General features: G+C 60.0%; 4 protein-coding genes across 10 annotated transcripts; 1 reads left to right on the top strand and 3 right to left on the bottom strand.

Moving 5' to 3' along the window:
- Positions 1-1,029: 1,029 nt before the first annotated feature.
- Positions 1,030-5,128, bottom strand: LOC149301717 (cellular retinoic acid-binding protein 2-like). The gene is made up of 4 exons (XM_089483750.1): positions 4,869-5,128; positions 2,534-2,712; positions 2,082-2,198; positions 1,030-1,888 (listed from the first exon to the last, which is right to left on the bottom strand). Exons 1-4 carry the CDS (start codon positions 4,939-4,941, stop codon positions 1,838-1,840), a joined length of 420 nt encoding a protein of 139 aa, XP_089339876.1. The 5' UTR covers positions 4,942-5,128; the 3' UTR covers positions 1,030-1,837.
- A 6,876-nt stretch (positions 5,129-12,004) lies between these two features.
- ISG20L2 (interferon stimulated exonuclease gene 20 like 2) lies at positions 12,005-17,309 on the bottom strand. 4 transcript variants are annotated; one of them, XM_089483746.1, is made up of 5 exons: positions 16,508-17,308; positions 15,827-16,027; positions 15,162-15,221; positions 12,857-12,923; positions 12,005-12,151 (listed from the first exon to the last, which is right to left on the bottom strand). In XM_089483746.1, the coding sequence occupies exons 1-5, from the start codon at positions 17,126-17,128 to the stop codon at positions 12,033-12,035; spliced, it is 1,068 nt and encodes a 355-aa protein (XP_089339872.1). In that variant the 5' UTR covers positions 17,129-17,308; the 3' UTR covers positions 12,005-12,032. The 4 variants fall into 4 exon arrangements, with proteins under 4 accessions (XP_089339872.1, XP_089339871.1, XP_089339873.1 ...); XM_089483745.1 differs by having other exon boundaries at positions 12,099-12,923; positions 16,508-17,309; XM_089483747.1 differs by lacking the exon at positions 15,162-15,221 and having other exon boundaries at positions 12,099-12,923; positions 16,508-17,309.
- An 848-nt stretch (positions 17,310-18,157) lies between these two features.
- On the top strand, positions 18,158-21,975 carry METTL25B (methyltransferase like 25B). 4 transcript variants are annotated; one of them, XM_089483744.1, is made up of 9 exons: positions 18,158-18,273; positions 18,372-18,493; positions 18,818-19,031; positions 19,203-19,265; positions 19,478-19,621; positions 19,895-20,096; positions 20,352-20,553; positions 21,013-21,200; positions 21,671-21,975. In XM_089483744.1, the coding sequence occupies exons 1-9, from the start codon at positions 18,175-18,177 to the stop codon at positions 21,787-21,789; spliced, it is 1,353 nt and encodes a 450-aa protein (XP_089339870.1). In that variant the 5' UTR covers positions 18,158-18,174; the 3' UTR covers positions 21,790-21,975. The 4 variants fall into 4 exon arrangements, with proteins under 4 accessions (XP_089339870.1, XP_089339868.1, XP_089339867.1 ...); XM_089483742.1 differs by having other exon boundaries at positions 18,824-19,031; positions 19,895-20,553; XM_089483741.1 differs by having other exon boundaries at positions 19,895-20,553.
- An 82-nt stretch (positions 21,976-22,057) lies between these two features.
- Positions 22,058-23,602, bottom strand: LOC149301714 (large ribosomal subunit protein uL24m-like). The gene is made up of 5 exons (XM_089483749.1): positions 23,347-23,602; positions 23,172-23,267; positions 22,980-23,083; positions 22,438-22,568; positions 22,058-22,270 (listed from the first exon to the last, which is right to left on the bottom strand). Exons 1-5 carry the CDS (start codon positions 23,530-23,532, stop codon positions 22,134-22,136), a joined length of 654 nt encoding a protein of 217 aa, XP_089339875.1. The 5' UTR covers positions 23,533-23,602; the 3' UTR covers positions 22,058-22,133.
- Positions 23,603-23,678: the final 76 nt, after the last annotated feature.

The following is a 23,678-nucleotide window of genomic DNA, read 5'->3' as shown; positions in this document are numbered from 1 at the left end:
TGGGGTCCTCTTTCCTGGCTTCAGCAACATGCCAAGGCAGATGCCCACCCTTAAGGGAAAACACACACTCCTGGGAGGCTTGCAGGAGTGGGGCTGCGGCCACCAGCGGGAGGAAGGGGGGCAGAATCAGGTCTGCCCCCCCATTAAAACTTCCCTTCCCATTTCTAGCCTTGCAAAGGAGAGGCTGGGCTCCTTTTCTCTTGGCCTGCCTCTTGGCTTTGGAGTCTGGAGCTGTGTTCCTAAACGGTCAGGTTTCAAGTTACTGCTGGCTAGAAAGCAGGAGAGAGAAAGAGAATTAGGGGGCAGGGCAGAGCTCTTAGGGGGGCAATGCCCCATTTTCTACCACCCCCCCTCAATGTGAAGGGTTGCCTTTGATTTAGAGACAGGATTCAGGCCAGTCTGGGGGCAGAGGGGACACAGTGCCCCTCCGCAGGAGTGTGCCAGGCCCTGTGCCACCCCACACTGCTCCTCAGCACTTCCTAGGCAGAGATGTGGACCCATGCTGCCCTCCTCCAGGAAAAGCCCCAAATAGAACAGCCCTCAGCAGTGAAGCCAAGAGCTCCAAGGAAGGGAGGGGGAGCTGCCCTTGAAGCCCCCTCCCTGGCACTTTTGGAGGGGGATGTTTGGGGGAAGATGGGGATTGGGCCCCACCAACTTTGCTCCTCCTGCCCCCCAGTTGAGCCCAAATGCCACTCTGTGGGGGGGGGGGAGGGCATCTGGAGAGACCATTAGCCCCTTATGGCTTATTTTTAGACCAGGGGGGCTGCTTGCCAAAAGCCACCAGCCAGTGCTCTTTTTCTCTCTGTCTCTAAATATCCTGGAGCCCTTTTGCCTCCAGGAGGGATCCTCTTATGGGACTGGCAGAATGCTGTGTGTTTTGGGGGGAATCTTGGAGTGACTGGGGGGCCCTGGAGCTGAGAAAGGGCAGCAGAGGCCTATGGAGTCACAGACCAGCAAGCACCAGACACAAAAGAGCCGCTCCTTCACCAGGAATCGATTTGGAAAGACATTTATTAGCCAAAAGGCGGCAGATGAACATGAAGGAGGCCACTAGTGGGGGGGGGGGGGAGGGGGCTTCCTCTTTTTGGTCTTTGTTACACAAGGAGCAAATAAATACTTCCAAAGCGAAGGCAGAAGCTTTAGGGAAAGTGGGGCAGGCCTTTGGAGTGGGGTGCGAGTGACCCTCTCTCTGCTTTCCAGGAGCAGAGGGGGGGATAAGGGGGCCCCAGGCACCTTCTGGACAGCAAAATAACCCAGATGTGCCTCTGGCTTCGTACCCCATTTTAAAGGACCCTCAGCCAAAAAGTCACCCAGCCCCCTGCTCCACTGAGGAGACCAGCTGCAGCCACTTTAGGAACTGGACGGACTGGAGAGGTGCCCAACACACACCTCCAGCAGAAAAGGAAGGACGCAACAATCCAGGACGGGGGTCTCCTTGGTGAGCCCCCCACATCTGAGCCCATATTCCCCCAAAGAAGGATGCTCGGCACATCTGTGTCTCTGTGTGAGCGTGCGAGAGGGGTGTCTTCTCCCAGAGGGCAGAAGTCAGCTGGTCAAGGACCCTGGGAGGCAGCTGGGGGTCTGGCTGGCCTGGGGGGCAGTGAGGGGAGTGCCAGGAGAGAAGGGGCTTCTTCCCCCCATCCACAAAGGGATAAGGGAATGTTATGAACAGCCAGGAGGAGACAAGCTGCTCCCTTAAGTCTTGCTGGATGCAGAGCCTCTGAGCATGGACAGAGAGATGGGCAGTGGGAGAGAGCTGCTGGCCAGAGGCTCCCTCTGTGGCTGAGTTGGGGGTCTGGCTCCTGCACCCCCTCCATCTCCCCCCCCAGATGGCCTCTCACTCCCGGACGTAAATCCTGGTGCAGACAACATTGTCGGCAGTCATAGTCTGCAAAGCAAGGGAGAAGAGACAGGGAGCTCAAGCCAGGCAGCAGTGGATCAGACCCCCCAGGCTCCCCTCCACCCTGTGTCCAGCTGAACCCCCCCTTCCAGGACTGGCCTCCCTCCCCTGGGGATGCCACCATCCCTCTCACCCTCTGTCCCCCACACAAATAAAGATGGGCAAGGTCTGGCCCTCTCACCAGGATGAGCTCCCCGTCGTTGGTCATCTCTCGGGTCCAGCCGGTCTTGGGCCCCTCGCCCTTCAGCAGCCGCTGCTCACACACAATCTTGTTGTCACTCTCCCACCGGGCCAGGCTCTGCGGAGGGGGGGGGAATAGCACCATGGAGCCCCATTCTCCTCCATCATCCTCCCAGGGGAGATGGGGAAGAGGCCCCGATGACCAAGGGGTTGTCCCTGGCAGGCAGCTCCCATCCTGACAGGACTCTTGGGGACACCAAGTGGCCCTTCATGCCATCTGCTCGCCATGCTGTGGGGCACAAAGTGGCAATCCAGCCCCTGGCCCAGGAGCTAGAGCAGCGGGGAAGGCGAGAAGGAGGGGGCCAAGGGGTCAGAAGAGACCCCTCCCTGCCCTTTCTCTTCCAGAGACAAAGGGGGCCGCAGGCCACAGGGAGCCCCACTTGCGCCCCTCACCTTGCAGGGCCTGCCGTCCACCGTCTGCTCCTCAAACTCCTCCCCAATCTTGAAGTGGATCTCGGTGGTGCGGACAGTGGTGGAGGTCTTGATGTAGAAGGCCTCCCCCTCCTGCTTGATCTCCACGGCTGGCTTGGAGGCAGCGGCCACCGCGATCTTCCGGAGCATCACATTGACCCCTGGAGGGAGATGGAGGCAGGCCCTCAGCACCCACCGGGAGGGGGGAGAGAAGCCCCCCAGAGGGCCCAGCCTGGTCCTTTTAGAAGGGAGAGCTCAGGGCGAAGGGGTCGCGGTCAAGACAGATTGGCCTTGGATCCTTTTTAGGACTTTAAATGTCTTCCTAGCTTTTCAAACGGAGCCTGAGAACATGGTTGCAGCCAAAATAAACCTCTAGATCTTCTCAAAGGAAAGTCTTCAGCAGGAAACTGTACTGCTTTTTAAACTGTTTCCAGTTAAAGCTTATCATGAAAGTGTAATTAGCGATCAATAATGTAAACAGCAATTTCAAATTAAATTACAAGTATTCAACGGTTGCCAGTGTTACTGAGACCTTAATTGCACTTCCACAATAACCTTCTGTCTGGTTTTATCTGTCTGCTTGATCTGTCTGTCTTTTTGTGTCTGGTTTTACCTGTAAGCCGCCTCTATTCCTGATTTGGGGGAATAAGGTGGCGTATAAGTAAAGTGCGCCAACAACAATAACAACAATGCAGGTTCACCCGCTGTGCCCTCTCTGTGTGCCAAAGAGGAAGCAGGCCCTGGCCAGGAGCCAACCCTGCCGGAACCGTAGGGACCTTTTGTGGGGAGGCTCCGGCCAAGGCTCCCCTGAGATCAATGCCACCTTCTCTGCCAGGATCCGGGCGTTCCTGCAGGGCACCCCGAGGCTCCCACCTTGTTTGTGGCTGCTTCTGCTTTGACACAACTGGGACAGGAGCAGCTCATCACCGGCTGCGCCACAAAATTGTCCCAGGGCAAGCCAGACAAGGGCATCACTCATCTGCTTTCCCAACCCAGTGCCGTCTGGGAGGCTCCCTTCACGCCCTCCGATGGGATCCGTCCTGAATGGGTCCCTTTCAGTCCCGGGCGCTGCCTTGGCTGCAGGTGCCAGGGGTTGGCTCCTGTGGCGAAATGGGTGCCTTGCCACCTCCGCCTGCAAGGCTTCCAGGTGCCTGGGGCGCCTTGGTTTGCAACACATCTCCTCCTGAGCATTGTTGAAACACCAACAATAGGAAAGGAGCATTGTCTGCCTGGAGAGGGAAGGACCGAGCACATCGGGCATCCTCTGCCAAGGGCAGCTGGGCTCTTGCAAGGCTAGCTGAGGCAAGGGGAAGCCCACCGTGCCCCATGGCGGCCCTGCCCTCTCCTCCCCAAGGGCCCTGGGGCAGAGGGGCCAAAGGGGGTCTCTGGGGGGCCCAAGGCAGGAGAGAGAGGGTGCAGGCAAAGTCCTCCCTTGGCCCATAGTGATGGGCAGCAGACCCCTTAAGCTGACCCCCCCACATACATAGAGGGCCCTGTGTGGGGAAATGGGTTGCTCTTGTCCCCCAGATTTGGGGCCCAGCGGTGGTCCTGGCCTGTGGCTCCTCTCCTGGTGTCTGCCAGGCAGCCATGCCCCTGGAGCTGCCCCTGGCAGATGGAGAAGAAGAAGAAGGGAGAAAAGGGAGGGAGGGAGCAGCCCCCCCAAGGCCCTATACGGGGCTCCCCTCCTTCGTGGGGCCGAGTCTGAGAAGAGCATCCTCTGGGCCAGAAAGGGCTCCCTCTTTCCCTGCTTCTGCCCCTTGGCAATGCCCTGCCCCCCACAGAGTTTTCTGTGGGGGGGGGGGGCGAGGCTAGGGCCTGGGCAAGAGAAAGGAGGGGCGGGGGCATGGCTGTCCGGCCTCAGGAGGGAGGCTAAGGGGGCCGGGGGGGCTGGCCAAGGGACCCCCACAACCCCTCCCTCTCCTCTGCCCCAAGAGCCCCGAAATGGGGCGGAGGGGCAGAAAGGGACCGGCGAGACGGCCCCCTCCCCACTCGCAAAGCCCCTGCTGCTGCCGGAGCCCCTCGGGCCTTTGGGGGGGCAGGCATCCCAGCACCCCCCCAAGGCTCCCCCTCCCTCCCTCCCTCCCTCCCAAGGCCCCAGATGCCCAGAAGAGGGGTTGGCCTCCTGGCCTTGGGGGATGCCCCCGCCCCGTCACCCCCCTCTGCCCCCCATCTGCCAGCCGCGAGCGAGGGAGGGAGGGCGGCTTCCTTGGCCCTGGGGCAGGTGGAGGGCGCCTCGGAGCCTCTCCCTCCCCGGCTGCCCTGCTCCCTGCCTGCCTCCCTCCCTCTCTGTCTCTCCCTCTCCCTCTGTCTCTGTTACCCAGCGCCTTCAGCAGCTCCTCGAAGTTCTCGGAGCTCTTCATCTTCCAGCTGCCGGAGAAGTTGGGCGGCATGGCGGCGGCGGGAAGGAGGCAGGCAGGGCAGGGCAGGGGCTCGGCCGGGAGGGACCCCCGAAAGGAAGGCAGGAGGGAAGGCGGCCGGGAAAGAAGGCAGGCGGAGGGACGGAGGAGAGCTCCCTCTCTCTGCCTCTGTGTGTCTCTGGAGCCGGGAGAAGACGAGGCTCCTTCCCTCCTGGCTCCCCTTTTGCCCCGCCTGGCCCCTCCCTCCCCCCCCCCCGAGGAAGGAAGGAAGGAGGGAGGGAGGGAGCCCCGGGCGCCGCCCCTCCCCCTCCCCCTCCCCCCCGAAGGGAGACCCAGGGACCCCCTCCCACTCCCTCCCCCCTGGAGCAGGGAGCCCCGGCGGCCTGGGGTTCAGGCCCTCCTTGGCCTTCCTCCGAGGGAAACTGAGGCAGGGAGGGGGGCTGCAAGGGGGCCATGTGCAAGTGGTTAGAGGCACGCCATCGGACTCCAAATGGGTTCCAGCCGGGAGGAAGCCCAGGGGAGGCCCCGGGGCCCAGGGCAGGAGGAGGGAGGCAGGCAGGCCCAGGCCCTGGCCCCACAGAGGCCGCCCAGGGAAAGAGACCCTCCGCTGCCCCCTCGGCCGGGCTGGCATGGCTGGCTGGCACTGGCCGGGGTCTGCCCTGGAAGATGAGGGCGGGAGAGGGGAAGGGAGGCACCCAGCGCCTCCCGGAGTCAGGGGCCTGGAAGGGGCCCGAGAGAGGCTGGCGGACCCTGCCCAGGCTCTCCTTCCAGGAGGGCTCCCTCTCTCTCCCCCAGTCTCTCTTTCGGATTCAAGCCTGGCCTCAGGAGAAGAGCTTTGGGGAGGAGAGGCTGCGGAAGAGCCTTGCCCTGTCCCTGGTTCTGCAAACCAGCCGGAGCTGGGGCCTCCTGGGGGCTGCTCTGGGGCCCCTCTGGCTCCCGGGGAGGCCTCCTTGGAGGGTCGCCCCACTCCAAAGCCTCCTCCTCCTCCTCCTCCTCCGGGGCCTTGGAGGCCCAGCAGCTCCTCTGGCCCACAGACTCTTCCAATTAGAGCAGCCGCTTTCCAGAAATGAAGCCAGGAAGGAGTGAGGAGGGGGCTTCCTTGCCCCAGAGCCAAAGGGGCTCCATCCACCCCCCCTCCTCCTCCCACTGAGGGCAGTTGCCTCTTTGGGCAAGGAGGGCAGGAGGGGCTCTGGCCTGGTACCCTGCATGGGTCCTAGGGGCCGAAGAAGAGGAGGCAGCAGCCGGAAGGGGCCAAGAGCCGCCTGGCAGAGTGGTTCCAGCGTTGGACTATGGCCTGGAGACCAGGGTTCAAATCCCCACTCAGCCATGCAAACCCACCAGGCGACCGTGGCCGAGTCACACTTTCTCAGCCAAAGTGGCAAACCCCCTCTGAGCAAACCTTGCCAAGGAAACCTGTGATTCCCCTTTGAGTCACCATAAGCCAGACACGACTTGGAGGTACCCAACAACAACAGCAGCACCAGCAGCTCCTAAGGGCCCAGGGCCTTTGTGGTGCAGGAAGGGGGTGCCCTCCTCCCACAGAGCCCTGCACCTGACCCAGGGCAGGAAAGGCTGCCTGGCTCTTCTGCCTGCATCTGCCTGGGGTCAGGAGTGCGAGCCAAGGCAGGCAGGGAGGGAGCCACAGTCATGTTTTCCTGGACGGCCTTCAAGCAACTCTTTGCTCCAGGAGGGGAAACAGAGCCCGGCTGGATGGGCTCAGCCCCAGCACCACTGGCCTCTGCCTCTCTTCATGGCAGCAAAATGGAGGGAGGGAGGGAGGGGGAGACTGACACCCCACGGCCCCCTCCCTCCTAGTTGGGCCCAGTCCCTCTTAGGAAAGCCAGGGCTGCGCTCCAGGGCCCACCCAGGCTTCCCCAGTCCCAAGGGACTGGCAGGGGTGGTCCCCCCTTCTTCCCTCCCGAATCCATTTGGTTCCCATAGTTCTCATGGGTCTGGGCCGGGCAGGAAGGAAGGAAGGAAGGAAAGCAGCATCCCTCCTTCCCCGCTGCCCTCCATGATTTCATCCGCCCCTCTTGCCTCATTCCTGGCTTGCTTCTTCCTCCAAAACCACACTGTCCTCCCAGGCTTTGCAGCTGTGTCCCCTCCACCTTGCTTTCAATGTCCAGCATCCCTTTGGAGGTGGGAGACCAGCCCTGCAGAGAGGCTGCTGACGGAGGGGGGGGGGGAGATGGAGGGGCCTGAGGCATGGCCCCCGTTCTTTCGCCATTTCAGTAGAGTGGAGCATTTTTGAGACTCACTGAAAGACAGAAATTGGTAGCATGAGCTTTTGCAGACATGTGCCTCCTTCCTCAGATGCATTTGGTGGCTTGATGGTTGTGAGTGGCTAACAGCTGGCACCACGGGGGCACTGGAGCCCTTCCACCCCAATGGGGTCTCCCTGCCTCTGGTGGTAAAGCTGAGGGAAGGATGGGTAAGGAGGGCTGGGCACTGCCGCCCTGCCAGGAGAGATGGAAGCCCACGAGTCGGCCTTGACTGGAGGGCTTTGGCCCTCCTGGACTGATGAGGTGCTTGGCTGGACCTGCCTTGCCAGCCAACCTGGTCCAACATGGAGCAGTAAAGCGCCAGCTTCTAGCCCAAGAGAGGGTCTCCCACGGATCTCTCGGCAGGTGGAAGGTCAGCAAGGCCTTGGGGAAGCGGCTCTGGAGAACTCAGTTACCACATTTTGGGAGATGCCACCCCATAACCTCCCCAAGTGCTACCCCCCCCCCCCAGCCTTTGCTCCTTTTAACTCCATCCCAGGCTGTAGAGCAAAGACATTTGGGATGCTGGGGTTTCTTGGCCTCCTTAGAAAGCCGGTGAGGGGAGGGCTTGGTCTTCATTCTTGTGGTCCCACCATCTGCCTCTGAGATGGGGCCTGGCTGAGCCTGCTTCCAATTTCCAGAGACGTGAAAAGTTTTAACGGTTGGCCATTTATATAACCTGGATTGTAAACGTTCAGGTTTAATTGCCTCCAAATCGAGGCCAGACACAAAGGCTCAAGGGACCCCATCCTCCCCACCCCTTGGTCCCCCTCAGCCTTAATGGCTTCCTACCCTCTTGCCCTCCAGCCCCACAATTCTTGGGAAAGTGGTCCCTCCACCGCCTGGTCCTTGTTTGAGAGGCATTCCTCCTTTGTAGTTTAATGAAGGTCTCGCAAGGGTAACACAACAGGAGGAGGTTTCATGTTACACAAAGGACCCTCTGCCTTCTCCCCCAACCCCTTTGCTCCTGCTTCTCTTCTAGATTAAGCAGTGTTTCCAGTAACACTCGGCCTTCCTCCCCCCATCCATCCATCCATCCATCCATCCATCCATCCATCCATCCATCCATCCTCTCCACTCGTCTGCACCTTCTGAGGGTTTTTAAAGAGGAACCCAACCACACTTGAAAGAAATTTGGGGAGGGGGGGAGTTGCCATAATGGAGGGAAGCTGAACTCCTGGCAAAGCAACAGGGCTGCTCTGCTGTCTGACTGCAGGGGGGCATTCTGCTCAAGGAAGGCAGAGGGGGTCTGCTTCTGCCCCCAGTGCTTGCCCATGGCAACCCAGTGCCAACTCTGGGCACATACCTCGTTGTCCCTGACGGCAGACCAGCCAAGACCCATCCTGGAGAGGACCACAGGGCCCATGGAGACCTTTGTCCCTCTGCCAGGACAGAGCAGGGAAGGCATACAGGCTGGGGTGGCTTTGGAGGCCCCTCTTCTCCAGCAGAGCATCAAGAGAGCCCTGAGCATACCAACGGTGCTATAAGACCTCTCCACATAATGGCTCTACAGACTAACATGGCTGTATCTTTGAATTCTACCAGAAGGGCAATATTTTGATGCTCCTCCCTGTTGTGCTTGGCTTTGTGTCCACCATCTTGGCCTCTTTGAATGCAGCCAGAAGGTGGGGCTCAAAAGGAACCCCCCACCCATGTGCTCTCTCATTTTGTTTGGAAAAAGTCCCTGTTGCAGGAGATCTCCAGCTGGCATTAATTCCTACCGTCCCGGCTGCTCGCCACTTATCTCCATCAACCTGGGAGCTCCCCCACCCCACCCCACCCCACCCCACGCCCCCATGATGCAGTCTGGTCAGGGGAGCCAAGGCGCCCGCCAGCGCCTGTGTGGTCCTCTCCCTTCCCGGATCGAGGGCAGGTTCCCACAGGCAGCCAGGCCAGCCCTGAGCCCCTTCCTCCCCCTCCCTCCATCCAGGGCTGCGCTGAGCTGAAAGAGGGGCACAGAGGGGCAGCCATGGGGTGAAGGGCCTGGAGAGCTTGGGCATCACCCACAGGCCCTGCTTGCACTTTGCCCTCCAGCCAAGGGAAGGGCAAAGAGGGCATATCCCTGGGCCTCTACTCCAGACACAGGGCTTTGGAGGCCTTGGCACTGCCAGTGTTCAGGGAGGTGGCAGAGACGGGAAGACAAGGCAGGAAGGCGGGCAGGCTCTCAGGCGGGCAGGTCTGGGCAGCTGCCTTCCTTCTTTCCTTCCTTTCCCAGCTGGATGAGCAGCTAATGGGGAGGGAGGCAAGGAAGGGGGGCAGGGGTGCCCTTGGTTCTGGCTTGCTGGGCAGCAAGGACTGCAACACCTGCAGGTGAGCTGGAATTGCCCAGCCTCCCCCATGGCAGCCAGGGAGACCAGGAGCCAAAGGCAAGGTGATAAGCGGAGGAGGAATGGCTGAGGTTTGCCTCCTGACAGAAACTAAGAGAGATTAATTGCCGGGGCTGGGGCTCCCAGAATCCCCCAGTGCCCCCCACCTGCCAGGCCTTCTTTGGAGCCATGAAGCCCCGAGGACCAGTTCTCCAAGGGAGAAACACCTCTGGGATCAACAGGGTGACAGTCAAGCCACTCACTGTCTGTGCCCTTTGCAGGGTTAAGCCTACAGATGCCACCCCAAAAGACCCCTACCCCAGATAGCCCCCCCTGCCCTGCATGGCTGGCAAGGACACCCCCCACCACCACCTCTGACCTGTGCTTGGCCTGGTCCTGGAAGGACTGAGCCCATAAAGGCCACCCCACCCCCCCCCCCTCTGCTCCTGTCTGGCTGGGCTCTCAGTGCGCCTTGAGGACAATTCCCGGGGAAATGGGAGGGTGCAACAGGATGGCAAAGAGCCAGGACCCACTTCTCTGTGCCAGCCAAGGAAAGGGCAGGCATCACAGGCTCCAGGGGTACAAAAGATCAGCTGGGGGGGGGCTTTTAAAGAAAGCCTCCAGCTTCAGAAGCAGCCTACCGGATGCTGGCGGGGAAAGAAAGGCAGAGGGCTGAGCCTGTTTCTGTGGAGCAGGTGAGGAAGGGGCTGCCAGGACACACTGCTCCAGGCCAGTTTTGAGCCAGCAAACCCTCCCCAGAGATACGATGGCAGAGCAGCAGGGTGGCAGCTTCCTGGCCAAAAGGGAGAGAGGGGACTGATACCAAGGAGACCTCTGGGAAGAAGGGTCAGGCCTTCTCTGCCCCCCACTCTCCATTGGTCCCCCCATGAATGCCCAACAACCCCCCCAGAAGTGTGGAGGGAGTCAGGGGCCCAGCTTGGTGCCCCCTTGGTCTTCAGCCCCCTCCATCCCTGCGCAAGGGACTGAGATTGTCCCATGGGGCAAGATGGGAGGGCGGCAGCAGCAGCAGCAAGGCTCTCCTTCCAGGAAATGGCTGGGCTCTTTGCTATTTCTATGGTTTCCTGCTTCAGCCACAAGGAAGGAAGTTGTTCTCCTCATTCACATCTCCCACCTGCTGCCCCCGTCTCCAGAAGGCAAAGGGCTTGGGCTGTGAGAAGACCTTCATGGCCAGGGCAGGATTTGGGCGGCGGAGGAGCCACGGCCGCCTCACCTGCTGCTTTCCAGGTGGTATGACTACAACTCCCACCATCATCACAGACAGTAATGGTCCGGCTAGTGCCAGGTCAGGGGAGGCTGGGTACATAGGAGGCTGTGGGGCTACTATCAGCAGCTCAGGCCCCACAAGGGCAGCCAAGAAAAGAGGGAATGGGCTCCACACGGCAGTCTGGTTTAGCACACCATTGTCATTGTGTGACTCCAAGTCATATCTGACTTACGGTGCCCCTAAGGCAAACCTATCATATGGCTTTCTTGGCAAATTTCTTCGGGGGGGGGGGATTGCTGTTACTTCCCTCTGAGGCTGAGAGAATATGACCTGGCCAAGGGCACCCAGTGGGCTTGTATGGCTGATCCAGGCTTCAAACAGCGCAGGCTCTGCTCCAGCACTCAGAGCCAGCCCCTTTTCCTTCTTGCTGACGTTGGCGTTTTCAAGCCATAATGAGCCTGGCTCCAAGTCCCTGCTGCGTTTTGTGTTTGTAACTTGTTGCCACATTTCCCAACTTTCTGTTCCTATTTTATTATTGTGAGACGCAAAGCAGAAATGTAATGAGTAATAAGAATAATATTGTGTGTTTTTGCTATCTAAGGTCAAGGCCCTCCCTCCTGAGAAACCTACAGAGAAGCTCAGACGCAAAAAAGGTGCTGGGATGGCAGTGCTGGAGATGCACACATGCGCATGCGTGTGCATGAGTGTTTTCCCATGCCTTCCCGGGGTTTGGCTGCAGGCAGGGAGGCAGGCCTGGCCTGGGATGGGACCCGGTGGGATATCCGCCCCTCGGCCCTGTGATTTTCTGACTGCATGCGGCACATTGCAGCATGAGCAAAAAGGGAAGGGCCCTGCCCCGACAAGACTACCAGCTACGCACCCACCACCACCTTTGCTCAGATCCAGCTCTTGGGGTTCAACCTAATTCCTATGGGTAGCCAGAGGTCTTTCTGGGCTCTCCTTGATGGAGCTACTGCTCCCCAGAAAATGTAGTGGAGGAGCTTTGAGAGATGAAGAAGGGGCAAAGATTTTGGCTGAAGTCCCGCTCCCCCTCCCTTGGCCATGGGTCAAAGTGGGGGGAAGGCACCAAGGCCTTTTCTCTGGCTCCTTCTCCCCCTTCCCTTACTCTGGGACTGAGGTGGCGCTGGGGAGAAGCCGGGCCAGGGAGGCACCTCATGGGTGATATCCATAGGTAGCCAAACTGGCCATATAGCAAAGAACAGCCAAAACCCACAGATACTGGCATAGGTATCCCTCCACAGAACAACACAGCAACAACACCTTGAGAAAATGCAGGCCTGTGACTAACATCGTCATTTAATAAGGTTTGGTTTAACGTACCAGCTTTGCCTGATGAAGACGTCGGGGAGCTTTGAAAGCTTGCATGGTGCATTTTGCTTGGCCAATTGAAGAAGGCATCGTTGTTTTGAGGATTTTGGATGTTATTGTACCTAATGGGTGTGTGGGAAGATTGGGGGGGAAGAGCAAATGTTTGGAATGGGGAAAGGGGCACATGCTTTTATTCCGCTAAGAACCCCATGTGGCCTCTGCCCCCACAGCCCCCAAGAACATCCCCATCTCCCTCCTGCCTACGACCATTGTGGGGGGGGGGGACTCCAGGCCCAGTGGCTTCTCTGGCTCTGGGGACCCCATCGATCAAGCGCTGGATGGCTGGCTCCAGGCTGAGAGCAGGGTGGTGGTGGAAGAGACCTGAGACAAAGGCCATATTTCACTTTTAAGAGCTTTTGTCTAGCACACACCCCTCAATGGGGAGGGGGCACAAAGGGGGGATGAAGAAAGAGCTGGGGGACAGGGAGGCAGTGGACCCCCCAGTCAGCCCCCAACTCAGGGGCAGGGCGACCCCTGGCGGCAGACAAGCAGGGCAGGGCCCCTCGTCCCCCCCTCCGCTGGGGACCTGGACACTGCCCACCAACCACAGAGAGAGGCAGCCAAAAGGTGAAATTTATTTTTTCCCAAAAAGAAAAGGCAAACAGTCTCTGTCTGAGATGGACAACAACCCCACTAGGAACCACCAGAGCGCTTTTGGTTGGAGAACAGGACACTGGATGGCAGCTGGGGCAGAGGGGCCGCCATGGGGTGGGATGATGGATGCATTGCTTCCCAAGCAAGCCTCTGCTCCCTCCCATGGAATTTACCTTCAGTCCCCAAATCCCTGGCCACAACTTGAAACCTCAGTGGTACATCCAGGAAGGCAGTCGAGGCCTGCAAAGAGAAAAGGGCTGGCAGAGCTTCTATGCCAAGGGAAGGCACACTCAGCTCCTGTGGGAACCAGACCCAAAATGGCACCCTCTGCTCTCCTGGAAACTTAGGGGGGCTGCTGAATTCTTAAGTGGGAGCAATTCCCTTTTGCCCCAACCTGGTCATATATCCGTCATCAGGGGAAACTTTCTCATTAGCAAAAGAAACCATCTTACCCACCAAAAGCAGCCCCCAACCCTGGTGGTGCAGTGGTTAAAAGCCTGTACTGCAGCCATTCACTCAAAACCACAAGGTTGCGAGTTCAAGACCAGCAAAAGGGCCCAAGCTTGACTCAGGCTTGCATCCTTCCGAGGTCGCTAAAATGAGTACCCAGACTGTTGGGGACAAATTAGCTTACTTGCTAATTAGCTTACTTGCTGTTCACCGCTATGATCTTTGGAATAGCGGTATATAAATAAAACAAATTAATTAACAAATTAACTCTGAGGCTTCAGAGAAAGATGGGGAGGGGTCCAATCCCAAGCCACCCCTTCCGACTTACTCAGAGAGAAAGAGTACTACAGGAGAGACGCCATTTGTTCATGTGTGTGTATAACACACAAAGGGAGCAACTGGGAGAAACCTCAACGTCCAACACGCTGTTTTGGTATGTTTTTTAAAAGAATTGGACATGTCTCAGAAATACATTGGTGGTTTCTCTAGCATAGAATTCAAAAACATAGCTGTAACTGTCTGGAAAACCATATGCAAAGGATCTTGGAGCCACTTTCAAACTAACTGAAAGAAAGAAGCTGGTAATGTCTATGAAAGCTCAGCCCCGAGATCCCTTAGTATGATCCTGTGGGGAAAACATTTCTCTTATGAGAAAGAGAATAAGACACTGTAGATGGTTTTTTTTTTTGGTGGGGGGGCACTCATTGTTCCAGAAGATTCACTTAATGTGCTCCTATCCTTTCTGCTAAGGGCCTCAGACATTTACTACTCTCTCCTGGTCCCGCAGCTGCACCATGGTTGCCCTCCGAGGAGGAGAGGAGCTGGGCAGACTGGGGTGTGTGGGGTGGGGGCTATGTACCTGCTGAGCCTCTCTTGGGACCCCTCTGTCACTGGGAACATCTTGGGTACCTTTGCTGAGGATCTGATAAGGCAATGATGCTTGTGGGGCACTTACATCAGAAGGAAATTAGTCATTCAGCTGGAGGGGGTTTCATGGTGCCACCTGCCTTCTTGGCTCCCACAAGAGGAGTGCAGAATGCCCCCCCCCCCCGCCTATGAGGCCCCCTCCAGTTCCTGTGAACCTTGGAGCTGTCAGGGTGCCTCTGGGCCATGCTCACCTCAGCCCCTGGGATAAGCCAACCAACAAACTCTCCATGCCTCTACAAATTGGCCTTCAGCGCCCAAATGTGGGCCTTCCCAATACAGCAGACCTATGCTGCCCACAACACACCTAGTTGCATTCACCATTCCCTGCGTTGGACCCCCACCTCCAAAGTGCTTTGCTCAGTTCCCACCCAGCTTTGGTGCTCCTGGCAGGGACAGAGAAAGGAAGCAGAGGATGGAGGAAGGCTGTTTGATCTGACTGTCCTCAAGGGCCCCTGGGAGGCCAGAGCAGGGGTCCAAGCCCAGATTGGCACTGTATCAAGGCATGAGAGGGAGCTGCTCTCAGCTACGTCCCAGCACTCACCCCTCACAGTCCTGGAGCAAAAGGCAGCAGGCTCCCTATCAGCCCTAGCAGCAAGACCCCCAGCTGTGCTGGATCGCATCATGGGGTGGGTGGGAAGGAACGTGGTCACCATGTGCCTCAGGAAAGTGCCATGGGTGAAGATCGGCAGGCACAGCCTGGCTTGATTTAACGGCCCACCCGACCCCATGGAAACCACTCTCTCTGAGAAAAAGGACCCAATCCCACGCCAGGGACTGGGGAGTCAATAGCACCGTTAAGAAACTTGGGGTTTTCTTCCCCAGAGGTAAAGGAGTCTCTGTGCTCAGAGGAACAGGCTGGGCAGCACCCAGAGAACCACGCCAAGACGGGCCTCAAATGGGAACGATGTAATAGGCCCCTACTTGCCCCCCGCCCGCCACATGTCCCCTCTGGGCTGTGCCAGGCCTTCCATCTTGTTTGCAGGGGCTCTGGGGCACCTGTCCACCCTGGAGCTCCTTGGCCAAAGTCTCCCAGGGCCTTCGGAAGGGTCAGTCCTGAGGCGGGCAGCTGGCCAGGTGCCTCTCCCACTCCACTTCAATCACCTTGTACAGCTCCATGGTGGCCCGAGCGTCTTCAACAGAGGAATGGCCGTTCTGACCTACCTGGAGGGGAGAGAGAGGGAGGCTGAGGGGTGGGGAAAAGTCACCCAAACCCACCCTGCTAAACCCGCCCGATTGGCCAGCTGGTCAGCGGGCAAGAAAGCCACAATCCCTCTCTCTCCCCTGCTGTCGCCTGGCCTCCACAAGAAACGAGGTCCCTACATGGCCGAAGGGCAGTGCAGCCTTGTCCAGCACCTGAGGTACACCAACCCCGGCCTGAAGAAAGGCTTGAAGTCTGACGTTACCCACATGGGAGCCTTTTGAGGTGCGCTGCCTGTGCCAAGGATACTGGCCAACAATCTCCATCCTCTCTCACTGCATTAATGCCTAGGGGTAAACCCCTTGGAACAAATCTTGCCAAGAAAACCCTATGATACCTTTGCCTTCTGGTTGCCGTAAGTCACAAATGACTGGAAGGCCCATAGCAGCAGCAGCAGCAGCAACACCAAGCCCTACAAATGCCAGAGGCAGGCGGCACAGGGATGGCGCAGAAGCGCATGGTCTCCCTTGGGGAGTACTGGCAGCAGCAACGGACCCCATCCCAGCCTTCCCTGGGGAGCCCTGGCTGAGAGGGAGCGCAGAGGCCCCATGAGGAGGCAGGGTTTTACCTGGATGTCTCTGTGGAGAAGCTGCTTGGTGAGGCGCTTCAAGGAGGCTGACTCGTTCTCCGGGAAGCCGGCTTTGCGGTTGAGCAGCGGGATCCTGGAGGTGTCCCTGGTGAGGGATTTGGGGTGGAAGTACTTGAGGGCCTTGAAGTCGTTGTGGATGGCGTGGCCAATGACGATCTTCCCGGACAGGAGCTTTAGGATCTGGAAGGGGAGGAGAGGAGGGTCTTGAGTCAAAGGCAGCCTGTGGGATGGCGGTGGAGCGGCGAAGCTGACGTGGGGAAGGATCGCCCGCATGAAGGCGGCCACTCCTCTCGCCTCAGAAGGAATCAACATGTCTTGGGTCAGAGCCACAAGAGAAGGAAGAGTGGGGAGCTGCCTGTGCTCAGGAGGAAAGAGCCATGCCTGCAGAAAGACCAGGCAAAGGCTCCTTTCTGCCTGCCATCCTCACCACAAAGAAGCGCAAGGGGAAGGAAGCCTCCGCCCCCAGAGAGACCACCACCGAGGCACCCAGCTGATCCCCCCAATGCGCCCCCTTTGCCTTTCCATTGCAAGGCCAAGGGCAGGCCTTCTCTAGCCTCCATGGGGGGGGCAACGCTGAGGCAGAGCCCAGGCCCCCAGTGCTTCCGGAGGAACCGCAGACGGACAGAGGGAGGGCGCCAGGGTCTCCCCAGGGTCCCTCACCTCCTTCTGTGCCGCCTTGAAGGGCACGGCGTTGGCCATGTGGTGCCTGCGGATGCCGCTCCATCGCGTGCGGTAGTTGGTGATGGGGCTGAGGGGCCGGATGTACTTGTCGTAGACCACGTCCCCCTGGTAGGAGACCACGCTGCAGCGCGCCAGGTCACTGTTGCGCCCGCCGGGCCCCGTGCCCACCATCTCGCAGTCCAGGGCCACCATCTTGCTGGGCTTGGCGGGCGCCAGGGGCAGGGCCCTCTCTTCGCAGACGCTCCGCAGCAGGGCCCTCGGGGGGTGGCCCTTGGCCTGGGCCCCGGAGGAGGAGGGAGAAGGTCCCTCCCGGCCCGCCGCCGCCACCGCCGCCGCCTTCCTGGCCTGCTTCTCGTCCTTCTCTGCCGCCGCCGTCCCCGTCATCCCCGGGGAGGCCTCCCTCTTGGGCCAGGAGGGGGCCAGAGGCGACAGGGGCGGCAGCTGCTTCTGCCGCAGGAAGCCCTTCCGCTCCAGGAAGTGCCGCCGCCGGACGAAGCGCTGGTGCTTCTTGTTGCCCTCGGCGGCGGCGGCGGCGGCGGAGCTCTTCCTGGCGCAGCGCGGAGGCAGCGCCGTCTCCACGTTCAGGATCAGGTCCGACATGGTCCCTGCCCGAGACTCACGAGGGCAGCCCCGCCGCGGAGGGAGCGAGGAGAGCCTTTCCGGCAGAGGCCCGCCGCCGCCTCCTCCTCCTGCGCTGCTTTGTGACCGGGGCTGAGCTCAGCGAGGCCCCGCCGTCGCCATGCCGACCCCAGAGAGAGAGAGAGAGAGTGGCGCCAGCGCGGAGCCGGAACCGGAACCCGGCCAACGAGGAGCGTTTCCGTTCCAGACCGGAAGTCCTTACCCTCCGGCGCCGCTCTAGGCCGCGGCTCGCTCTCCTCTGCAAGAGGCGCCGATGCTGCATTAAACCCCTCAGCGGGACCAGGCCTAGAGAGAAGAGGAAGCGCCAGTGCGCAGGCGCAGCCCTTGGGGGCCCACCATCCGGACCACGGCGGCGGCGGCGGGGTCAAGTGAGTCCGTCCATTCATTCATTCCCGCCTCCAGGCGCCTTCGTCATTTGGGGGCGGGGCCTGCTCCTAGCCGCGCCAATAGTCTCTCTCTTTGCGCCAGGCTTGCATTTAGTTATCGAAGGGGTTTGTATCCCGCCTTTCTCCCAAAACGGGATGCGAGGCGGCTTACAACAACGACCTCAACAGGTAAAGCCAGGACGACGCTGAGCTGCCCTTCCTCCTCGCGGGGACAGGGACGTAGCCAGGATTTTAGGGAGGGGGGGTCCAGACTAAGTGCCACCATTATAATGGGGCTTGGGCACGGCGGCACAGCAGCACACACCATTCATTTTTCTAATGAAAGGGGGGGTCCGGACCCCAAGAACCCCCCCCGGCTACGTCCCTGGCGGGGAGGCCCCAAAGGCCGGCCTCCAGGGATCAGGGGGAGACACAGGCCCCTGGCCCTCCGCAGGGAGGGCGCCCCCAAAGGAGCTCCCGGGAGGTGAGGGGCAGAGGGCACCCAGCAAGGCCACCCGGGAGAGGGTCCTCGTGGCCTTTTGCCCCCCTCAGTCCCCAAACCCAGCCCGGGACTGTCTGGGCAAGGGCTCTGGGGCTGGATGGGCTCCTCTCTCTCTTGCAGACCCACCGTGGGCGCCTGGCATGGCGGCCTTCTCCTCGCTGGAGGAGCAGAGGCGCTTGGCAGCCAACATCACCCGCTTCCTCGCCCTCTACGGCCACATCGCGGATGCCTACGTCATCGTAAGAGCCAGCGTCGCCTACCTGCGCCCCCCCCCAAAGGGGAGAGTGGGGGGGCTTCCTCCTGCCCCCCCGGCTCACCTCCCCCCTCCTTTCCACAGGAGTTCTTCACAGACAATCTGTGGGGCAGCCTCCCCCTTTCCTGGCAGGCAGCCCTGGCCCACCTGACCCCTCCGCAGCTGGCGGCCCTCTTGCTGGAGGACAGGCGTTCCCCGGAAGCCAGGTATGCGCAGCCCTGGGTTGCCAAAGGGCCCCAGCACTGGACTGTCTGCACAGGACCCCCCCCCCCCCCTCTGTCTGGGAAGGAAGGAGCTTCTGCCTCCGGAAGCACATGCTCTGCACTGGGACCAGAGAAGGCAGTGCCCTGAGCAGCGCTATCAACCCAGAAAAATGCCCCACAGCCATCCCTGGGCAAAGATGGCGGGAGAGAGCTGGGATGGGCAGGAAAAAAAGAGTGCCTCAGAGCCCAAGGAACCTCTCCTCCCCTCCCCAGGGCCTTTCATGACCCCCAGGTTGAGGGTTCCCTCACTGCCCTTTTTGTGCCCAGCTACAGCTCCGTCTGGCCTCTCTCGCTGCTGGCCTTCAGAGCCACCGCCCACTCCTTGGCCTTTCCCAGAAGAGCTGGGGGCCAAGGGGGCACCTCGGGGTCCGGGGGCCCAGAAGAGTTCCAGGGGAACCCCCTGCAGAGCGCCAGGCTCCATCCCCTCTTCCGGAAGCACGTCAAGCCCAAGAAGCAGCATGAAATCTGGAGGCTGGGACAGGTAGGGCTGTAGGTGGGCACAGGAAGGGGTGGGGGAGGTCCCTGGTGATGGCACCCAGGGGAGCCTGGCAAGGCGGGATGCCAGCCGTTCCTGCCCAGGATCACTCTGGTGGTGCTGCCCTGTCCCCTGTTCAACCGTTATGGCAGCCCCATGCCTTCCCCTTTCCCACAGGTAGTGAAGAGGCTGAGCGAACTCACTGGATGCCACCACATTGTTGATGTGGGGTCTGGACAGGTGGGTCTTCAGCACACACACACACACGGTCACTTTGCTTGCACAGCTGGGGTGGTGGCAGCCCCTTGGCAAAGCTGAACTGCCAGCTGAACACCTCAATTGGACCACACCCCCATAGGCTTCTGAGATGCGGAAAAGAGCTACAACAGAAGGGTTTGGATAGCTTGAGCTGCCCCTACCTCTACCCCCTTCCTTCCTCTCCCCCCCCCCAGGGCCACCTCTCCCGCTTCCTGGCCTTTGGTCTCCATCTGCCGGTCATTGCAGTTGAGGGAGATGCCCGCCTGGTCACTCAGGCCGCCAAGTTTGACCATGAGGTGCTCCAGGCCCTGGAGAAAGAGGAGGTCACAGGCTCTCAGGTGAGGAAAAGGGGGGCCCAAAGATGGGGGGCAGAGAGGGAGGGGCTGCAGTTGAGGAAGCCAGGTATGGGAAGGAGGAGGTAAAAGGGACTTATGGAATATACGCATGTAGAAGTCCAGAAATTTTAGACAAAAAAATCTGAGTGGATGTATTCAGGGTCAGCCCTTGCACTATTATATAAGAGGAGAAACCAGCTCAGCCCAGTTGCCTCCATGCCACTGGATTCAGACCCAGCCCTTGACCCAACCTCTTCCCTTTCTCCCTCTCTGCAGGCCCCAGGCGGCCTCTCTCCTCAAGGGCCGCGGCACGTAGTGGGATGGGTTGATCCTGAGGCGCCATGGGCTGAGTTTCTGCGCTTGCTGTGGCCTAGTCAGGACCTGGGGGGCAGCCCTGGAGGGGCAGCTGGGATGCCTCCTGAAGAGAGAAGCTGCCCACCCACCACTGTGCCCCGCGAAGGAAGGAGAGCAGGAGCTGGTAGGGAGGATAACCCAGCTGCCCTGGAGGATGGGAGCTTGGGAGAGGGGCAGGGGGGCCCTCGCCTCCTTCTCACCGGGTTGCATGCCTGCGGTGACCTGAGTGTAGCCCTCCTGCGCCACTTTGCCCGCTGCCCACAGGTAGGGGCCATCACTTCGGTGGGCTGTTGCTACATGAAGCTGACCACTGAGGAAACAGGCCCCCGGCCCTATGAGTGGGGCTACCCTCTGAGCAGCTGGGTTGCCTCCTTGCCAGGCCACCAGCTCTCCTACAAGGCCCGCGAGGGGGCCTGCCATGCTCTTGAGGACTACATTGGCCGGCTCAGGCAGCAGAGCCCTGGCCTCCAGACCCACTGCTTCCGCGCCACCCTGGAGACGGTGATTCGGGCTGTGGATCCAGCTAAGAGGCGCCTGGGGGTCCAGACTATCAAGAAGGCCCACACCCTTTCCTTCCAAGAGTGAGTGTGTCCCATGGCCTCACTGGCCTGCTAGTATGGGGTGGGAAGATCAAGCTGCTGCAGCCCATTCACATGTGGGCCAGCCCCATCCTTGCTCATACAGACCCACAGTGGCTGCCTTTGCAGTGGGATGTCAGTGGTCAGCCAAAGAAATTAAAGCCCCCCCCCCCCCAAGCTGGGAAATGAGGACCGCTCTCTTCCCAAAAGCCCCCAGGATGCTGTTGGCAGAGGCAGGGAGTTAGAAACTGTCGGGGGCAGTGGGAAGAAAGGTGAACTTCCTTCCATGGCTTGGGAACGGGACCCTCAAAAGAAGGAACAGAGGGTCCCCACCTATCCCCTGAGCAGCTCTGCTGCCACAGCCATTTGGCTTAAGGCCAAAGAGGTTCTGGGTTCAGCCAGTGCCCAAAGAGTGAGGAAGTTTGCCTCTCCCCCTGCCCCCAACTCTGTCTCTCTTTGCAGGTATGCCCGACTGGGGCTGGAGCGCTTAGGGCTGGAGGCCAGCCTGGCCCTCGTGCCACCTGAGCCCCTGGCAGCCATGTTGGCCCAGGAACAGCAGGTAGTGGCCTTCTTCAGCTTGGCCCTCCTTCTGGCCCCCGTGGTGGAGACTCTTATCCTGCTGGACCGCATGATCTACCTGCAGGAGCAAGGTTGGCCAGGGGTCTGGGGGTGAGGGAGGGCTCCACGTAAGGGGTGGGATCCTGTGGGAGAGAGGGGCTACCTCCCCCTGCCAGCCAGGACCCGGAGGAAGGGGCAAGATGGCTGGGAGGAGGGTACCTTTCCAATCAGGAGTGCTGCAAGCTGGGCCTGCATTGCGCAGATGTTGGTAAGGTACCTGACCCCCCCACAGACGTAATCTGTGTATGCTCAGAGGCACCCATTTCCTGCCCCAGAGCTGTGTCCCAGTAAGCTGGTGGCTCCTTGGAGCCAACTCAGACATGGACTGGATCCCGTGCCACCCTTCTTTGCACCCTGGGATCCATTGGTGGTGGTGGATGTTTCAGCTGCCTCAGAGCACAGATACCCTCCCCCTCCCCCAAATGGCTGGAGCTCAACTCTTGCCTTTGCCAGGGCATCTGCCCCACATCAACAAAGCTGCGTCTCTCCCTCCACCCCACAGGGTTCCAATGTGAGCTCCTCCCGCTGTTCGACCCCCACTTCTCCCCCAGGAACCTGGTGCTTCTGGCAGCAAAGACCAAGTTGGGTTCCATCCTCAGTGGCCTCTCAGCAGAAACCTAACAGAGAGAGTTGAGTGGGAAGTTTCCTTTCTTCTTCCAATGGAAGGGACCCAGGTGAAGAGACCCAGCTGGATGTGGGGCCTCTGGGCAGCTCCTTCCCAAGCAGAGCCATGCTTGGAAAACCCAAGACACTGAGGGTCTGAAGTGCTCCACTTTGGAGGTCCAGGACTTGCACAGTAATTTTGACACTGGAAAAACAGCATGAGAGGTAATTGAAAGGCTTTCCAGCAGAGGGAGGTGGGTTGGATCTTCACAGACCGCAAGAGGAGGAAAGGCTTGGAAGTCCTTTATTGAGGAGATGATTGATCCAGGCAGCCTCTGGTCCGTTATGAGAAGAGAGCAGCGTCAATACCAGTAAGACTTCCTGAAGCTCCGCGTCTCCACGATCCCCTTCAGCTCCATGATCTCCTCTTGGAACGTCTTCAAGGAGGGAATGTAGGTCTTCTCCAGGGCGTCCTCCACAGACGTGTCCTTGGGGCCATCTTGGGGGAAGGAAAGAAAGGTTTAGCATCCTTTTTCTCCCAGTCCTGTTCTCTATAAGGCTGTAGTTCTCATGGCAATACCAGAATGATAATAACTGGGGAGGGGGTCCGGGGCAAGCGCCCACCCCTGTGCTGCCCCTCTCTCCCCCCAGAAAGCCCCCATTCACCTGTCCATTGCTCTGGGATGATGCCGTCCTCCCGCTGCTCCACCGGCTTGGGGATGATCCTGCCAGTCCTGAGGGAGACTCGCACTCGCTCCCCCTCCTCTGTGTAGCGCCATTCCACCTCCGTGGGTTGCCTGGGGGCGGGATGACAGAAAGCGGACAAAGGGGCCAAATGACCGATCCAAAGGAGTAAAGAGGCTCCCAACCCCAGGCAAAGCCCCAGCAACGTCCCAAGAGGCGCCTGGAGCGTCAGCAGTTGCGGTTAAAAGGCTCTACTGTCTGTCTTCTCATAATAAAGGGACGCTTGGTATAAAAACGGCTACAGGCTCCATACTTCTACAAGCAACAAACGCAGAGCAAAATGAAAATATAAGGGATCTGATGGGGTTTGCTTCCCGGACCCCAAAACTCACGGATGCCCAGCTCCCATTGAGCACAACGGCATCCCAAAGCGAACATTTCCGAATGCTGTCGGGAGGCTCCTTCCTGGGCTGGCAGTGCCCTCCCTCCCTGGGCAGAGAAGGGCAAGGGGTGCCGCCGTCTACCTGTCTGTGGGGTCGACGAGGGCCACTTGCCGGAGGAGGAGGGGGGCCTCGCTGGCCACGTAGGTCCCTGGATGGGTGCCGGTCTTCCCCAGGAAGCGGTAGTGCTGCGGAGGCAGAGAGAGAGAGAGAGAGAGTGAGAGGGAGAAGGGGTCCTTGGCAGGGTCTCTGGGGAGGAAGGGGCTGCTTACTCACCACGTTGAGGCCCTTGAGGACCACCCAGTTGCGCTCCTTGACGAGGCCCACCACCAGCCCTTGCTTCCCGCGGTCCTTGCCCTCCAGCACCTGCACCTGGAGGAGGAGGAAGAGAGAGTCAGTCTGCCGGGGAAGGAGCCTCCCCTCCAGGACCCCTGCCTCGCTGCCTGCCCACCGTGTCCCCCTGGAAGACGGTGCGGTCCTCCTCCCGCAGCGGCTCCACGAAGACCCTCCTCCGCCGGAGCCAGGGGGGGTGCCTGATACGGTCGGCGAAGGACCCCGGGCGGGTCATCCCGAAGCGGTAGCCGGGCCACGGTTGGAACTTCTCGCCCAGCGACAGCAGCGCGGCGGCCAGGCGCATGGCGGCGGCGGCAGGAGAGAGAGGGAAGGAAGGAAGGAAGGCGGACTGGCTCCGATGGCCCCGCAGTACTAGGCGCTTCCGCCGGAAGTAGAGGGGCGGGGCGGGGCGAGCGGTGCACTCTGGGAGTCGTAGTCGGCGGCGGCTGC

Source organism: Sceloporus occidentalis, unplaced genomic scaffold, assembly GCF_023333645.1.
Source record: "Sceloporus occidentalis isolate IW3139 unplaced genomic scaffold, rSceOcc1.0.p SCAF_20, whole genome shotgun sequence".
NCBI classification, from domain to species: domain Eukaryota; kingdom Metazoa; phylum Chordata; class Lepidosauria; order Squamata; family Phrynosomatidae; genus Sceloporus; species Sceloporus occidentalis.
The sequence above is the reverse complement of the archived record's forward strand: the minus strand, read 5'-3'. Positions and strand labels throughout refer to the sequence as shown.

Excerpts from the sequence above, each read along its gene's own strand:
- LOC149301717 (XM_089483750.1), bottom strand. The coding sequence starts at position 4,941 with ATGCCGCCCAACTTCTCCGGCAGCTGGAAGATGAAGAGCTCCGAGAAC. Across the intron at positions 2,713-4,868 it reads GGAGCTGCTGAAGGCGCTGG|GGGTCAATGTGATGCTCCGG; the intron begins GTAACAGAGACA and ends ATCTCCCTCCAG. Across the intron at positions 2,199-2,533 it reads TGGACGGCAGGCCCTGCAAG|AGCCTGGCCCGGTGGGAGAG; the intron begins GTGAGGGGCGCA and ends CCCCCTCCGCAG.
- ISG20L2 (XM_089483745.1), bottom strand. The coding sequence starts at position 17,128 with ATGTCGGACCTGATCCTGAACGTGGAGACGGCGCTGCCTCCGCGCTGC. Across the intron at positions 15,222-15,826 it reads TTCTCCACAGAGACATCCAG|GTAGGTCAGAACGGCCATTC; the intron begins GTAAAACCCTGC and ends TCTCCCCTCCAG. Across the intron at positions 12,924-15,161 it reads CCACCATGGAGCTGTACAAG|GCCTCGACTGCCTTCCTGGA; the intron begins GTGATTGAAGTG and ends TTCTCTTTGCAG.
- METTL25B (XM_089483741.1), top strand. The coding sequence starts at position 18,175 with ATGGCGGCCTTCTCCTCGCTGGAGGAGCAGAGGCGCTTGGCAGCCAAC. Across the intron at positions 18,274-18,371 it reads TCGCGGATGCCTACGTCATC|GAGTTCTTCACAGACAATCT; the intron begins GTAAGAGCCAGC and ends TCCTTTCCACAG. Across the intron at positions 19,266-19,477 it reads TTGATGTGGGGTCTGGACAG|GGCCACCTCTCCCGCTTCCT; the intron begins GTGGGTCTTCAG and ends CCCCCCCCCCAG.
- LOC149301714 (XM_089483749.1), bottom strand. The coding sequence starts at position 23,532 with ATGCGCCTGGCCGCCGCGCTGCTGTCGCTGGGCGAGAAGTTCCAACCG. Across the intron at positions 22,569-22,979 it reads CTCGTCGACCCCACAGACAG|GCAACCCACGGAGGTGGAAT; the intron begins GTAGACGGCGGC and ends TCCCGCCCCCAG. Across the intron at positions 22,271-22,437 it reads CATCCCAGAGCAATGGACAG|ATGGCCCCAAGGACACGTCT; the intron begins GTGAATGGGGGC and ends CCTTCCCCCAAG.